At 43.4% G+C, this 17,183-nt stretch overlaps 1 protein-coding gene across 3 annotated transcripts in view; it reads right to left on the bottom strand.

The window, feature by feature from the left end:
* The window catches only part of LOC127567049 (natural resistance-associated macrophage protein 2-like), a 113,484-nt gene that overhangs the window by 54,709 nt on the left and 41,592 nt on the right, over nt 1-17,183 (bottom strand). For all 3 annotated transcript variants that reach the window (XM_052009714.1, XM_052009712.1, XM_052009713.1), the window contains exons 3-7: nt 14,525-14,664; nt 11,022-11,144; nt 10,522-10,641; nt 4,244-4,350; nt 1,335-1,405 (exon numbers count right to left, since the gene is read on the bottom strand). In XM_052009714.1, coding sequence (XP_051865674.1) covers nt 1,335-1,405; nt 4,244-4,350; nt 10,522-10,641; nt 11,022-11,144; nt 14,525-14,664 — 561 coding nt within the window. The remainder of the gene's footprint in view (nt 1-1,334; nt 1,406-4,243; nt 4,351-10,521; nt 10,642-11,021; nt 11,145-14,524; nt 14,665-17,183) is intronic.

The raw sequence follows: 17,183 nt of genomic DNA on the forward strand, positions 1-17,183 counted from the left end.
TCCAACAGTAGGGGTTATGGTGAACAAATATCCCGTCATTTTTTTCCCCCTAAGGGCTTGGCTCAGTGAGTCTCTCAACTACCCCAACACAGATTCAAGAGCTGGAGTAACAACCTGGATGAAGATCCAACTAGGTACAACCATTGCTGCTGGTTCCTTCACCTTTGTTTAACTGGCTTAACAAACACCCTTTCCAAATCAATGAAAGTAATGTATATGCAGTCCTACTCAGTATTGTGTGGCCTTATATAAAGTCATTGCTTGTGCTGCTTGGTTCTCAGGAGGAAAATGGCCAACATGTTGCTTTCTAATTATCACACACTTAGAATGATCAAATTGAAACAGCCAATGAGATCAGGGATCACTCAGTGATCTTCTGGTTCCCCTAGGTCCTCATTTTTTGTGAGCCATGACTATAATATGGAACACTGAGCTTCAGATGGAGTCCCATTCATTAACTTCAAAAGTCAGTTTTCTTGAATTTAAAATCTTAATTACAATCACCATTGTGCAAAGTGCCACTAATCTGATGAAATGGTGGCCCTATTCCTGGTTTCCCCCAAAACCACTCTTGGTTTAGTTGTACAGTGGTGCTCGGCAGTTCCTGGTATATCCCAACAAGGGTACTGACCAAGCCCTGAATCTCGACAAGCAATGATTTCCCAGCAGAGGCAGGGGAGGGGACTCTTTCAAATCCATGGCACAAAATGTCCATAATGCCAATGTGCAGACCAACCATCATAATTTCAGACTAGTAGATAAGCATGTATTTCCACTCTACCAGACACACCATTTATGCGTATGCTTCACATTGGTTTATTCCTAGAATACTACCAAGTTCAGTCACTCCCCAGCAGATTCAGTCAATCACTAGACCCCACTGTCATCAGTCACTCCCCAAAGCACAAAGTTCAGCAAGTTGGTGCCCAAGTACCCTCTCAACCTGTCAATCCCTGAAGCCCCCCTACACTCATCCCTGTTCCTCTTCCATGTTCAATGTCCCCAACCACCCCCCCTTCATTCCATGCTTTATCAATTGACCCCCTAACCACCCCCTTACTCTGTATCAGTCAATCACCCTCCAACAACATCCCCGCTCCCCAGCCCACCTTATGCTCAGTCACTCATCCCATGAATGGCCTACTCTCACTTTGTTACCCCATGCTCAGCTAATCACGCCCTGACTCTTTTCCCCAACTCCTCTCATGTTCCGTCATTCACTCCCCAGCTATATGGTGTTTGATCATTCTCAATCAGTGCTTACAGTTAGTCCTTCCACCAGCCTCACCCCATACTCTATAAGTTGCTGTCTTTCATTTTGTCTGTCAACTTACCATATTTGTCCAAAAACAGGAACACAAACGTGTCTATAATAGTAATTAATACTCCGCCCCACAGGGGAATCCTAAACACACAAAAAGGGAAGAGAACACATTTATTCAAGAAAAGAAAAATTACAATGAGAAACATTGTTATACATTTTCACAGAATATCCCTTTTTCTGTGGCTGAATATGCCACAGCATTCCACACATAATTCCTCCAATAATTTGCAATCAGACTGGGTGCGGATCAACGGCACTTTCACCCAGTAAACTTAAAGTTGTTTTGTTCAACATTCAATTGTTCCTCACTGCTGTGAGCAAGTTCTTTCCCTCCATAACATCATAACCGGGGGCTCCTCATTTCCGAGTTTTTCCTCCTTCCGATATCTACTAGATATCAAAATGCAAACTTGGTGTCACCCAACTAATAATCCTCAATTTAAAAACTCATTCCATCCTCCTGACAGGAGGTGGATGGCACTGACCAGGGCAGCATTTATTGCCTGTCTTTCATAGTCAGTCACCTTTTTGACAAGTGAATGGCTTGGCAGGCCATTTCAGAGCACAATCAACCACATACATAAGTGAAACATATGTTTAGTTTTTAAGCAAGAACCTGGTCACCAACACTGGCCGTAATATGATAAAATATGAAATTAAACAAACTACCAATTTGAATTACCCAGCTGCCCTCATATTTCCGGATAAGTAACCCACTAACATAACCGGTACACTGCAATCGATTGCTCTCGTTTTCTCCAATATCAGCTTTGTGCATCCTACACTGTGGCTGTGGGCCATTCACCTCATCTTCTAATGATTGGAAAAAGAACTCTGAATACCTGGCTCCTAACTTGCACAAATGTAATATTAGATATGTTCAAACTAAATGACAAACTAAAAGCCTTTCAAATGGACCCCATTGCACATTTTTTTTTATTGTAATTACCCAAATTTTGTCTACAACATTCACTTCTGAAACTTAAAAAAAAAAGTGCAGATACTGGAAATCTGAAATAAAAACCCCAATGAAGGCTGACCCAAAACGTTGACTCTTTCTCTCTCCACACATGCTGCCTGACCCTGCTGAGTGCTTCCAGCATTTTCTGGTTTTAAATTCATTTTTAGAATATTACAATTATTTATTATGAAATGAGCAGGAGAATTGGATCACATAGAGAGGTTTACATGGAGAGAAAAATACATACACAGCCAGTACTCAATGGAGCAAATGGCCTGTTTCCATCAAGTGTTTTTGACGAAATAAAATTGTCTGTTATTTAACTCCTGGATCTACATACTAGTATGTGTCACTTGATCCTGAGCACACTATCTGTCAGGAATGCAAGTGTGGCATCATATTGGTCAGAACTGATGTGAAATCAACCAGAGCATAAAATCCCTGATGACATTTTATAGGTTACAGAAAAATAAAGCAGAGTCGGTTGATGTTGCAAGTTTTAAAACCAGAAACCCAAACAAATGCAGTACAGCCACCAGTGCTTGAAAGCAAAATCTGCGATGTTATAGCGCCTTATGTTATAACCCAAAGAGGTTTATAATCATTGAAGTACAGTCATTCTTGTAACACAGCAGCCAATTTGCGCATAGAAAATTCCTAGAAACACTAAATGACCAGATTAAATGCTCTTTGGTGGATTGGCCAAGGTCAGAATGTTGGTCTAGGACACCACTAAAACTGTCAGCATTTCTTCCAATAACGCTGCTGGATAGAGAGGTTAAGTATGCAGGATGGACCTCAATTTGCTATCCAGTTGTTCTTTTAACAGTGCAGCACTCCCTCAGAATTGCACTAAACTGCAGCCCTAAATTACATGCTTGTCAGTCGTGAACCCAAGATCTTGTTGAGTCAGAAGGTGCGACAACTAAGCCAAGCTGAGACATTTTAGCGCTGAGCTTCTCTATGATTGAATGGCAGTGAGTACCCTGATCAGTACCAATGCCTGTAATATTCTGTATCAGTATGATTACAACATTTGTGATACTGACCAGATTACTGCACATTTAGAGAATACTAAATAGAATGCAATGATACAGACACGCAGATACAATAAATCTGACACTTAATATTCTCGAAATCTCTGGAAAGGCAAGAAGCCTTTCTGGTGCTCATCAAGGCTAGGGATGTCAGTGCTAGTGAACGGAAGGCATCCAGCATTAGTATCAAACATTCCCCAGTGAGGTCAAGGACAGGAGAGGTAATGAGTAAAGCTACTTCTACACAGACCTATCAAACGCTCCCAGACAGGGACAGGACAGATTAGACCCAACATAAAGCTTTCGTTACTGTCTCATCAAATGCTCACAGGACAGCTGCAATGCCAGGTTAAATAAGGAGTAAAGCTCTGTTTATATTGTCTCATCAAATGCTCTAGACCAACGACAACATGGGTCAGATGCAAAGTACCCTCTACACTGTCCCATCAAACACTCCCAGGGCAAAGACAACAAGGGCTGGATATAGAATAGTGCTCTCTCAATATTGTCTTATCTGCATACTACAGTCTTAACCTTAGAAAAATCCTGAGGCTTCCAAGTGAGCTTGCTAATTGCTATGGAACTGGGATGGTGTTACCCTGTCAACTCAGCCTTCCAGGTATTGGATCACTTTCCATTTCACATTGAACCCTTAAAGACAGTGGTCATCCACTGCAGTATTGCTGGAGCCTGGGACCTAGAGATAACCTCCTGTCTCACACAGACTCTTGTAAGAAATCAGTTGTGAATGTCCAGTCCAAACTAAAATATTCCAAACTGGACCAAACCACTTGTGGGTCATAAATACAGGGGAAAAACAAAAATCAAGGGCCCAAATACAATCATGTTTATATGCAGGTCTTGTTCCAGTTGACATGACAGCTTGCAATAACATGGTAACCATTAGGGATTGCATTCTACCTTCCGACAGAGAGCAGGTTCAGAGCGATGGCCGATCCAATCACTTCCTGCATGTCCGAACCGATGATCGCCAGTTCCACCATCAGCCAGAGTGCAATCCGGGGGATCTAGAACATTCACAATACAAATCCCATGAAAGCAACAATAACAACTATTTACATAGTATCTTTAACATATAAAAAAACATTAAGCCTTTTCACTGAGGTGTAACCAAAAAATAATAATTGGACCCCAAGCCACAGATAGAGATTAGGGTTGGGGGTGGGGGGGGGGGGGGGGGGGGGGGGGGGGGGGAGATGAAGAAATGTTTAGTCAAAATGGTAGGTTCAAAGTAGGAAAATTGTGAGGTAGAGATTTACAGAGGGAATTCAATACCTTAGCAGCTGAAGGCATGGCCACCAATGGTGCCGTATTTAAAACCGGGACTGCCCAAAATGGGAGAGTTGGATGAGCGCAGATGTCTTAGTACTGCAGGACTGGAAGAAATGAGAAAGACTGGGAGGGGCAAGTGTTTCTTTAAGCAGCACAGGTTGCAGTAGAGTTTTGGTGAGTACAAGCTTAAGGAAACAGCAGTGGGAGCGGACCTGCAAGGGTCCGAGTTTGAAAAAAATCCAAAATAACATCAGCAGGAAGCTTGGTGTTTGGTTTTCCAAGTTAGAGCCATGGGGTTAAATTAAGAAAACTGGGAGAACCGTTAAAGCATATTCAAACCAAATGTAAATAAATTGGGTTAACTTAAGAATACAACAATTATAATTCAATGAACTAGTAAAACTGCTGAATCATTTCGTTGAATTTGCAAGTTCCTATGGTACACAAAGGCATGGCAGGGCTCCTCAGTCCCATTCAGTACCACATGGGGAATCCAGGATGCTTCTCACTGTAGAAATGTCATCAACTTGAAGAGGTGAAGACCCAGGTTTCTGACCTGAGCAATAGCTGCCCTCACTGCAGCCAATCCATAAGGCTGAGTGCCAGAGAGTGCAGAAGCACCCTGAATGAAATGCACTCTTTAACTGGTTTTCCCTCTGAATACTGAGGAAGGTTCCTCAGGGGTGCATAGCCAGAGTCTAGCCTGCTGCAGTTTGTACAGATGGAAAAGGGCATGGCTGGAACAGCACCAGGCATACCTAAAATCAGTCCAAAAAAGCTGCAACACAGGACTACATTCAACTACAAAAGCGGTAATAGACAGACATAAGTGAGCCAACAATTAAGGGATTAAATGAAAGCTCCATTACTGGTGGATGATTAAGCAGCTAAAAGGAGGCTGCTCCAATAATATCCTCATCCTCAATGATGGGGGGTTACACTTTGCCAGAGATGCAGATTGGCTGATCCCTCCTGAGATACGCATCATCACAGAAGCCAGTGTCCATTCAATTCTATTCACCTACAATGTCAAGAAACCACCCGAGAGATCAGATGCAACCCAGTTGTAGTACTGAAGACCTGTACTCCAAAACCAGCTGTGTCTTCAGCGAAGCTGTTCCAGTACACCTAAAACACTAGTAGTGTGGAAAATTGCCCAGGTATGTTCACAAAAACAATACATCCAATCTGGCTAATTTTCACCCAGTCTATTTTTAGTCATCACAAAAGTGTCAGGCAATGCCATCCCCAACAAGAGAGGATCTAGTTGCCCACCCTTCACATTCAGTGGCAAACCATTGCTGAGATCCCCACCATCAAAATCCTGTGGGTCACCATTGCCCAGAAACTCAACTGGAACCAGCCACATAAATACTGCATCAAGTCCAGAGGCTTGGTATCCTGTGGCAAGTGACTTATCTCCTGGCAACCCAAGGCCCTTCCACCATCTATAAGGCACAAGTCTAAGGTAAGAATACGTCCTCTTAAAGATCAGCATGGCCGTCTGTGTGTAGAAACAAAGGAAATGGGTGAGATTTTTAACAAACATTTCTCTTCAGTTTTTACTGTGGAGAAAATGATGGAAGCTCAGGAAATGGGGGAAATGAGTGGTGATGTCTGGAACCACATACGAATTAGCAGGGAGGAGGTACTGGAGGCCTTAAAGTGCATTAAGGTGGATAAGTCCCCAGGGCCTGACCTGGTGCATTCTCAGACCTTTGGGGAGCTGGAGAAGAAATTGTGGAGGCCCTTGCAGAGATTTTTGCTTCATCTCTGGCCACGGGTGAGGTTCCAGAGGACTGGAGAGTGGCTAATGTGGTACCGTTGTTTAAAAAGGGGAGCAAAAACAAGCCAGGAAACTACAGGCCAGAGAGTCTGACATCGTGGTGGGTAAATTGCTGGAGGGGATTCTGAAGGACAGGATCTACCAACATTTGGAGAGACAGGGTCTGATTCGGGACAGTCAGTACAGCTTTGTGCATGGGAGGTCGTGTATGACAAATCTCTTGAAGTTCTTCAAGGAGGTAACCAAGAAGGTAGATGAGGGTAGGGCAGTGGATGTTGTCTATCCGGACTTTAGCAAGGCCTTTGACAAGGTCCCTCATGGCAGGCTAGTCTGGAAGGTTAGATCGCGTGGGACCCACGGGGAGATAGCGGATTGGATTCATAATTGGCTCAGTGGTGGGAAGCAGAGGGTGATGGTTGAGGGTTGTTTCTCAGTCTGGAGGCCTGTGTCTAGTGGTGTACCATAGGGGTCGGTGCTGGGACCTTTGTTGTTTGTTATCTATATAAATGATTTGGATGTGAATGTACACAACATGGTTAGTAACTTTGCAGATGTTGTAGATAGTGTAGAAGGTTATGAAAAATTACAGGGGGACCTTGATCAGCTGGGTATGTGGGCTGAGGATTGGCAAATGGCTTTCAATCCAGATAAATGTGAGGTATTGTATTTTGGGAGATCAAACCAGGGTAGGACGTGTACAGTGGATGGTGGGGCCCTGGAGAGTATTGTGGAACAGAGGAACCTAGGAGTGCAAGTGAATAGTTTGCTGAAAGTGGCATCATAGGTAGACAGGGTGGTGAAGGTGGCACTTGGCCTTCATCAGTCAGGGCATTGAGTATAGGAGTTAGGAAGTTATGTTGCAGTTGTACAAGTCGTTGGTGAGACCGCACTTGGAGTATTGTGTTCAGTTTTGGTCGCCCTGTTATAGGGAAGATGTTATTAAACTAGAAAGAGTGCAGAAGAGATTTACCAGGATGGTGCGTGGACTTGGGGGCCTGAGTTACAAGGAGAGGTTGTGTAGACTGAGACTTTATTCCCTGGAACGTAGGAGATTGAGGGGTGACCATGAGGATAAGATCATGAGGAGTATAGACAGGGTGAAAGCACATAGTCTTCTTCCCAAGGAGGGGGTGTTATAAGATGATAGGCTGGCTAGAAGAGATTTGGAATAGGGATACGATTGTAACATAGCCATGAATGAGGGGGTTCTAACAGTATATTAGCCAAGTCTGGGATAAAAACCAGTGAAATTACACGTGGAAGTCTGTGATCTTAATGAAGAAGACATTAGGTAGGTCAGTTCAATCTCAGATAAGATGCTATGACTTTGAACTAGCTGATTCAGCCTCAAAAGCTGCAGAAAGGGATAATATGGTGCTTGGGGAAGGTTTTTGGCAAGGACTAAAGATAAAAGTTACAACCAGAATTTAGCTGGAAAAAATTATGAGCCAGCCAGTACTGGAAACTGGCACTCAGCCTGAGAACATAGTCAGTGGGCAGGTCTTGTGAGATGGTGGTGAGATATTTCAGTGCACACATGGAACCTGTTTGTTATAGATGCGAGTTTGTTGCTGATGAACAGCATGTAGATGAAAATGAGAAGACAGACTAGAAGTGATCCTTTGGATAACTCAAGGGTAATTGGGTGGGAATGAGAGAAGCCACATGGATTAAACTGAGCAAGAAAGTAAAGTTACATTGTCCATTGCGTAGTCCCCATCAAAGGGAGACAGGGGAGCCAGCATTTAGGCACATTACTAAGAAGTGCAACAACAAAATGGTAAGGGAATTCCAACTACAACATGCAGGTGGGGTGGGTGCTGGTTCATAACCAATCATAATTCAGTCAAGGAGAAAACAGAGAAGGATATGATAAAAAGAGAACTATACTTGCAAAAATAACAGAGGTGGTTGATGAGGGCAGCAAGTTTGATGTAGTCGGCATGAATCTTAGCAAGGTTCTTGGCAAGGTGTCATACAGCAGACTGGTCAAAAATAAGTCATTGAGATCCAAGGGTGAGTGGCAAATTGGGATTCAAAATTGGCAGAAAGCAAAGTGTAGTGCTTGATGGGCATTGTTTTGAACTGGAAACCTGTTACCAGTGGGGTACCGTGAGACTCAATACTGAGATTACCCCATTTTGGAAGGAAGAATGAAAAAGCAAGTTATTATTTAACTGGAGTGAGATCACAAAACGTTTCAGTAAAAAAAGTATCTGGGGTTCCTAGAACATGAAACACAAAAAGATGGCATCTAGGTAGAGTGAATAATTGGGAAAGCTAATGGAGTGTTTGCCTTTATTGCAAACGGTATGGGGTCTGGGGTGTAAAAGTGGGATAATGTCAATGCAACTTTACAAGAAGCTGGTGAGACGACACCTGGAGTACTGTGTACAGTTTTGATCTTGCATTGGAGGCAGTGCACAGAATGTTCATTAGGTTGATTCCTGGGGTAAAGGGGTTGACTTATGACCAAAGGTTCAAGAGATTGTGCCCATTCCTGCCCCCATTTCTAATGCTCTTATGCCTCTTCAGTAAATTAAGCATCATGTGAAGATGTTGGGATTTTACAGCATAACTCCAGACCCAGTGTGTAGAATTGTCGAATAAGAGAACCAGGACAAACATCTATCCAAAACAGGATGCTGCTGAAGGGGTGTAGATTATTGTGCAAGTCCAGCAGTAAAAAAAACAATGTAATCAAAGCTAAACCTGTATGTAGGCCAAGTCTCAGGTGATTCAGAATATTGCTTTGATTAACAAGAAGATTAATCCTATAAAATCATACAACACAGAAATGGGCCCCATCGGCCCACCTTGTCTATGCCGACCACAATACACATCTACGCTAATCCCATTTTCCTGCATTAGCCCCATATCCCTCTACTCCTTTCCTATCCAGGTACCTGTCCAAATGCCTTTCAAACATTGTAACTGTATCTGCCTCTATCCTGGCAGTTCGTTCCAGATAACCACCACCCTGTGTGTGGAAAAAAAAACTTGCCTTTTAGATCTCCTTTAAATTTCTCCCCTTAAAACTGTGTCCTCTAGTTCTAAGCTCCCCTGCCCAGAGGAAAAAAACCTCCAATTTTCTATCCTATTTATGCCCCTCATGATTTTTTAAACCTCTATAAAGGTCACCCCTTAGCCTCCTGTGCGCCATTGAAAATTATCCCCAGCCTATCCAGACTCTCCTTGTAACTAAAGCCCTCTATTCCAGAAAACATCCTGATGAATCCCTTCTGCACTCTCTCTAGTGAGACCACATCATTTCTTTAGTGTGGTGACCAGAACCACACAGAATATTCCAAGTGCAGTCTAACCCAATGTTTTGTACAGCTGCAATGTGATGTCCCAACTCTTATACTTAATGCCTCGGCCTATAAAGACAAGCATGCCAAAACTCCTTCATTACCCAATCCAACGGTGTTGCCACTTTCAGGGATCTATGAACTTGCCCCCCAAGGTCCCTCTGTACATCAACACTCCTAAGGTCCCTGCCATTTGCTCTATATGTCCTACCAGAATTTGACTTCCTGAAGTGCATCACCTCACACTGGTCTGGATTAAATTCCACTTACTACCGCTCCGTACAACTTTCCAGCTGATCTATTCCTGCTGAATCCTTAGACAACCTTCTTCACTTTATATACCTATTCTCCACTATATATATATGTAAATAAATAATGTTTATACCACGTGGGACCCTGTCAAAGCATTACTAAAGTCTCCATAAACCACATGTACCATGCTGCCTTCATCAATTTTCTTTGTTTATAGCTGCAGATAATAAGCTTGTACCAGCTTTTTATCTGTGTATAATACCTTAAGGTTCAGCATGTTGCTTGCAATTGGTAGTAACATTTACATTTAACTAAATTAACAATACTATATCCACTGAGTCTTGTGGCAGAACTCTTCAGTTAGGCAATACCAAGTGGCTAAGAAAGATTAAACCAACCAAAGAGGAATATAATGAAGAGATAAGCAGGTGGTGGCTTGATGCATTGAAAAGGGAGGAGTTTATTAAGACAGTCTTCTGTTGCTTCCAATTCTCATAATTCATAACAGGTGTCTGTACAACATGCCTTGGGTTGAACTTTAAGAGTACAACACATACCTTTGGATACTGTCTGTGGCAGACTTCAGCAAGGTGCATACCCGTTACCACTCCCAAACGTGCAGCTAGTCGCTGCAGGAGCAGGCCTATGATGGTAGCTGCTAGCAGGATCCATAGCAGCTGCAGAAAGAAAATATCAGACCAAGTTAGTTTGCTGCAGTTACAGTATCTACAAGTACTGCTTCACTCTCAAACAAGTGGCAACAGACAGGTGCAAACACTTCATAATACTCCCAAACCTGATCTGGCAACTTGGAGAGTTCTCTTGTATCAAATGCAAAAGAAGAATGTCAGCTTCTAACATAAGACTAGGACTCTAAGATCTTAAAGAAATAGGTATAGTGCTGACTTTGCATTACAGGCAGGTCCAAAAACATTAGACATCAAATGCTTCAGCTTTCAGGGTAGAATTTTAAAACTGGATGATTTTGTTTTTGTACACAACTACAGGAAAGTATTAACACTGTTGGGAAATTTCCTAAAAGGAGTGAAGAATGTACCTTAAACCCTGCCACAGCTCCAGACTGAAGGTCGGATTCAATGTTTCCTGGGTCCAGGTAAGCAATACTCATCAGAAACCCAGGCCCTGTGAAGGCCCAGAGCTTTCGAAAGCTAAACCGAGTCTGAATACAAAAAGAAAGAGCAGTCAGTTAAGACACCAGAGAGCTGAACTTCAAGGATTCTTTCTCACATCAAGAAATTTATTTTTCTTTTAAACTGCTGTTAAAAGTCAGAGAGTTATACAGCACGGAAACAGACCTTTTGGCACAACTTGTCCATACCAAGGTACCTTCTTAAGCAAGTCCCATTTACCTGTGCTTGGCCCATATCCCCCTAAACCTTTCCTATCCACGTACATATCCAAATGTCTTTTAAATGTTGTAATTGTACCTGCCTCTACCACTTCCTCTGGCAGCTCATTCCACATATCCACCACTCCGTGCGTGAAACTTTCCCCCAGGTTCCCTCTAAGTCTTTACCCTCTCTCCTTAAATCTACACCCTCTAGTTTTAGACTCCCCTACCCTGGAGTAAAGACAGTGACCATCCACCTTATCTAAGCCCCTCATGATTTTATAAGCCTCTAAAAAGGTCACTCCCAAGCCTCCTTCACTCCAGGGAAAACAGTCCCAGCCTGTCCAGCCTCTCCTTATAACTCAAGCCCAGCAATATCCTCGTGAAACTTTTCTGCACCCTCTCTCGGCTAACGTTACTCTTTCTCTAGTATGGCGACCAGAACTGCACACGATATTCCAGGTGTGGTCTCACCAACATCTTGTACAGATGTAATATGACATCCCAACTCTTGTACTCAATGCCCCGACCGATGCCATAAGCCGCCTTTACCACCGTCTACCTGTGTCAGCACTTTCAGGGAACTATGTACCTGTACCCCTGGGTCTCTGTGTTCTACAACACTCCCCAGGGCCCTGCCATTAACTGTGTAAGTCCTACCCTGGTTTAACTTCCCAAAATGCATCTTGGGTCTGGGTGCCCTCCCTAATACACCAGTGAGCAACAAACTGTGAGATGTGACATAGATCAGTAGCAGCAGCCTGAAATGGTCTGGACAGAGGTCCTTGAGTTTCTGAGTGCAAGTGACTTGAGTTCAACTGAGGATGGTTCAGTCATGTGCATGAAGTTGTTTATGAGATCACAAATCTCACGAAGAACTGGCTGGTGAAACATAGCCTGCTTAGACATTGTCATAGAGACATAGTCATACAGCACTTCAGGCCCAGAAACAGGTCTTTCAGCCCATTGAGTCCATGCCGACCATGAAACACCCATTTACACTAATCCTACATCAATCTCATTTTATTCTCCCCACATTCCCATCAACTCCCCCCAGATCCTACCCCTCACCCACACACTGGGGGCAATTTACAGCGGCCGATTAGCCCACCAAGCCACACGTCTTTGGGATGTGGGAGGAAAACAGAGCACCCAGAGGAAACCCACACAGTCACAAGGAGAACGTGCAAACTCCACACAGACAGCACTAGGCGTCAGGATCAAACCCAAGTCACCAGAGCTGTAAGTCAGCAGATCCACTAGCTGCACCACTGTGCCACCCCCCACAGTCTCTGAAGGAGCATGGGTCTTTGAAAAGGCTGGGTGGATACGGTCTTGGCTGATGAACCCTTCTGTACCTCCTTCACATGGTCCTTTGGTCATTTTTCCCCAATGGCAGGAACAGCAACACTTTTAAGTTAGGAAGACCAAGGCCTGGAGATGGGCCCAGAGTTCGACTGGAATGATGACATCTAAATCAGTGCAGCACTCAGTCACTAATGTGCTAGAGTACCAGCCTAGATACACAATATGCACAAGCCTTAGGGTAGTACTTGAACCTACAATATTATCTGAGCTATGTAGGAAGAATCCCAGGCCTCCATGCAGGATTAGGCAAAGGTTGCCAGCATCATAAAGTGCTGTGGATCTGCCAAATTCGAGTATCAGAGGATCAAATTCACCACCTAGGGGGCATACTTTCAAACTCTCATCATCACACATGACACTTTAGAGCCACCAATTCCAAAGGAAATCATAGTTGGACCAGAACCTTTTTTTTAAAAGAAAAGGTCAAAATGACCTCTTCCATCAAACATTTCACCCAATAGGGAAAGAAATTAAACAAACAATGAACAATGAGAAGTTTAGAAGGGAACAAGCAGATCAGGTAACAGAAACTGAATGAGGAGGATTCCTATTCCAGGGAAAATTTCCAGACCACGTTAATATCACAGGACGGTTACAACGTGGAAGAAAACCACTTAGCTAGATGAGTCCATACCTGCTCTAAGTGAGAGTAATCCAACTAGTCCCATTTCCCTATCCTCTCCCCACAGCACTGTAAACGCTTTCCTTTCAGATACTTACCAGTGCTCTTTTGAACACAACAATCGACTCTGCCACCACTACCACCTCCTTGCAATGCATTGCAGGCCCTAACCTCTCCCTGCATTTAAAAAAGATCCTCCTACCACTTTTGGCTCCTTATCCAATCACGTTCACTCTATGTCCTTGAGTTCCTGACCCACTGGCAACAGGAGCGGTTTCTCTCTATCGACTCTGTCTGTACCCTTCATGATTTTAAATACCTCTCTCAGATCCCCTCACAACTTCCTCTGTTCCAAAGACATCCCCAGCTTCTCCAGTCCATTCACAGAACTGAAGTCCCTCATCCCTGGAATCATTTTGGTAAATCCCTTCCACACCCTCTCCAGAACCGGGCAATACTCCAGTTACGTCCAAACCAGCGTTTTATTACTCCTTGCAACTTCCTTGCTCTTGTACTTTATACCTCTCTTTATGAAGTCCAGGATCTCACGCACTTCAATCATTTTATTAAAATGCCCTACCACTATCATTAAACTCTGCATATGTACCTTCTGTTCTTATATCCCTTTTAGAATTGAACCTCTTGATTTATATTGTTGCTTCTCATTCTCCCTTTTAAAATACAAAATACATTTCTCAGCATTAAATTTCATCTGTTATCTATCTGCTTATTCAGCCTATCTACCACTCATATCCCCTCATAGTTCGCTACTTCAAGTTGTGTGTCATCTGCAAACTTGGAAATTGTGCCCTGTACAACCAAGATGAAACCAGTAATATGTATCAGAGAAAAGCCGTGGTCCTAGCAGAAAATACACAAGAACACCAATCACATTCCTCCATTTGATCTTCTGTTATTTCATTTAAAAAAAACTACCAAGTTAATTAGACATGTTTTGCCTTCAATAGTGAATCACCAAGGCATAGAAGGCTACAGACCAAGTGCTGGTCAATGGGATGAGTCTAGATGGGCACTTGATGACCAGCATGGACAGGGCGAGCTGAAGGGTCCATTTCTGTGTTCCACAACTCAGTGTCTGCTGGGTGTTTCCATAAATCCATGCTGCATTTCCCGAATTAATCATTAAGATGACTTTGGAATACAGGAAAGGACACGAGGTGGTGGAAAAAATAACTCCAGGAAACAAGAAAATGCTCACCGAACTTTCATCTGGAATTGGGATCCTTTCATCCAAATAGGTTTGTGAATTCACCTCTGTTAGGTCAGGAGATGCTGGAGGAGTGATGGCACTGTACCTCATGTGAACATTATTTTCACCATTAGGTTCCAGCTGTGTTTCTGAAAAAAGAAAGAAAGTGACTGACCCCGGCACTCATCACTGACTTTTCAATCCACTGGATTGCTTGTCTCGCACTATAGTTATGGCACTTCCAAATGGTTCCATTACACTACTCTTTGTATCAGATCCCAAGGGATATCCAGTTAGACAGAACATACAACAGTACAGCACCGGACAGGCCATTCGGCCCACGATGTTGTGCTGATCTTGACGCCAATTTATGCTAAATGCCCTCTTCCTGTGCATCATCTGTATCCCTCAATATTCATGTGTCTACCTAAAAGCCTTTTAAACTCCATCAAACTGCCTGCTTCCACTACTACTCCTGGTAACCCATTCCAGGCACCTCCCACTCTCTGCGTAAAAAACTTGCCCCCTCAAATTTCCCCCCTAACATGAAAAGCACATCCTCTGGTGTTTGACATTTCTACCCTGGGGAACAGGCTCTGACTGTCTACCCTATCTCTGCCTCTCATAATTTTAAAAACCTCTATCAGGTCACCCCTCAGCCTCCAACACTCTAGGGAAAAACAACCCAAATTTGTCCAACCTCTCCTTACAGCTCATATCCTCCAGTGCAGGCAGCATCCTGGTGAACTTCTTCTGCACCCTTTCCAGTCTCCACAACCTTCCTATAATGGGGTGACCAAAATTGCACACAATACTCCAAGTGTGGCCTAACTTATATAGCTGCGGCGTGACTTCCTTACTCTTATACTCAACACCCCTACCAATGAAGGCAAGTATGCCGTACGCCTTCTTTACCACCTTATCCACTTATGCAGCCACTTTTAGTGAACTATGGACCTAGACCCCAAGATCCCTCTGTACTTCAATGCTATTAAGGGGCCTACTGTTAACTGTATACTTTCTCCTTTCATTTGACTTCCCAAAGTGCAACACCTCATACTTGCCTGGATTAAACTCTATCTGCCACTTCTCTGCCCATATCTGTAACTGATCTATATCCCGCTTATTCTCTGATAGTTCTTTGCACTGTCCACAACTCCACCAATCTTGGTGTCATCCACAAACTTGTTAATCCACCCATCTACATTTTCATCCAGATCATTGATATACATCCATTTCTCTATCATTCGTGTGTCTATCTAAGAGTCTCTTAAATGTCCCTGATGTATCTGCCCCCACAACCTCTGCCGACAGTGCGTTCCACACACCCACCACTCTCTGTGTAAAAAAACTTATCCTTGACATCCCCCTTATACCTTCCTCCAATCACCTTAAAATTACGCCCCCTTGTGTTAGTCATTTTCACCCTGGGAAAAAGTCTCTGACTGTCCACTCGATCCAGTGTACTGCCACTGTAATAGCCACAGTACCTCCCAATCTCAGAGTATGAAAAGAAAGTGTTATAACTTACTGTACCACCCTCTCCTAGGATGCAAAAAGACAGGATAGTTAACCCTACTTCCTACAATTGCAACTTTCCTACATTAATCCAATGATGGACTGATTATCTGTTTATCAGTGCAAAGTAGTCCCATGTTCCCAAACTGCACTTTAGAAAAAGTGCATGAAAAATGTGAAAGGCATATTGGAGTGAAATTAGTACAATACAAGTGACTCCCGCGTTACAGAGGGATTGTGTTCCTAGAAAATCATCTGTATCTCAATTTTCTATAACATGAACCCCCTTTTCCCATGTCATAAGTGGAGATGCATTCCTACGGGATGTTTTCCTCTCAATATTAAGCCATTCTATTGACAATGACAAAGTGGCCCACTGCTGTTATTTAACAGCTGAGGCCAACATTAGACTCGGGGGATGGACAAGGCTTGTGCAAAAGAAACAAATTTGTCAATTTTTATCTTTAGTCACACAATACTGTGGGGCAACAAGATTTGGATATCACATTGCCACATCAATTGGGTTGGCAGTCACAGCCAAGTCCCTCCTTTGCCGCACCCTCTCCAGTCTGAGGACATGTGAACAAACGTCTCAGAGTGCAGCTGCTGTGAGACACTGCAAAGCAATGTGGATTAGGAAAGGGTTTAGTAAGTGGGGATATTAGGGAAACACATGGGATTTGATGATAGGTGTTCATGGGGGATAAAGGTGCTTGTGGTTGGGGGGGGAGGGGGGTTAATGGTTAAAGCACAGTGACTTAGTGGAAGTGCAGTAAAGGCACTTTACACGTGGCCATGGTTACTGCGGCTCCCCATAATGCAGCGCGCCAGAGAAAACGCCTCGCACACGACGCGGCAGCACTGCACTCTGAGACGTTTGTTCACATGTCCTCTGATTGGAGATGGTATGGCAAAGGAGAGACTGGGCTGTGACTGCCAACCCAGTGATGTGGTGATGTCATATCCAAATCTTATTGCTGCCCCCACCCCCCCCAGTTGTGACTAAAAATCAAAATTGACAAAATTTGTTCTTTCTTTTGCATTTTGTGTTTATTTATTTCCCATATAAATTCCATAGCTCAAATTTTTGTGTAGTGATGTGCGAGTTTGGTAAGGGTGAATTTCCATTATCCGATGGGCCGTAATGTGG

Source organism: Pristis pectinata, chromosome X (assembly GCF_009764475.1).
Source record: "Pristis pectinata isolate sPriPec2 chromosome X, sPriPec2.1.pri, whole genome shotgun sequence".
Lineage (NCBI taxonomy): Eukaryota > Metazoa > Chordata > Chondrichthyes > Rhinopristiformes > Pristidae > Pristis > Pristis pectinata.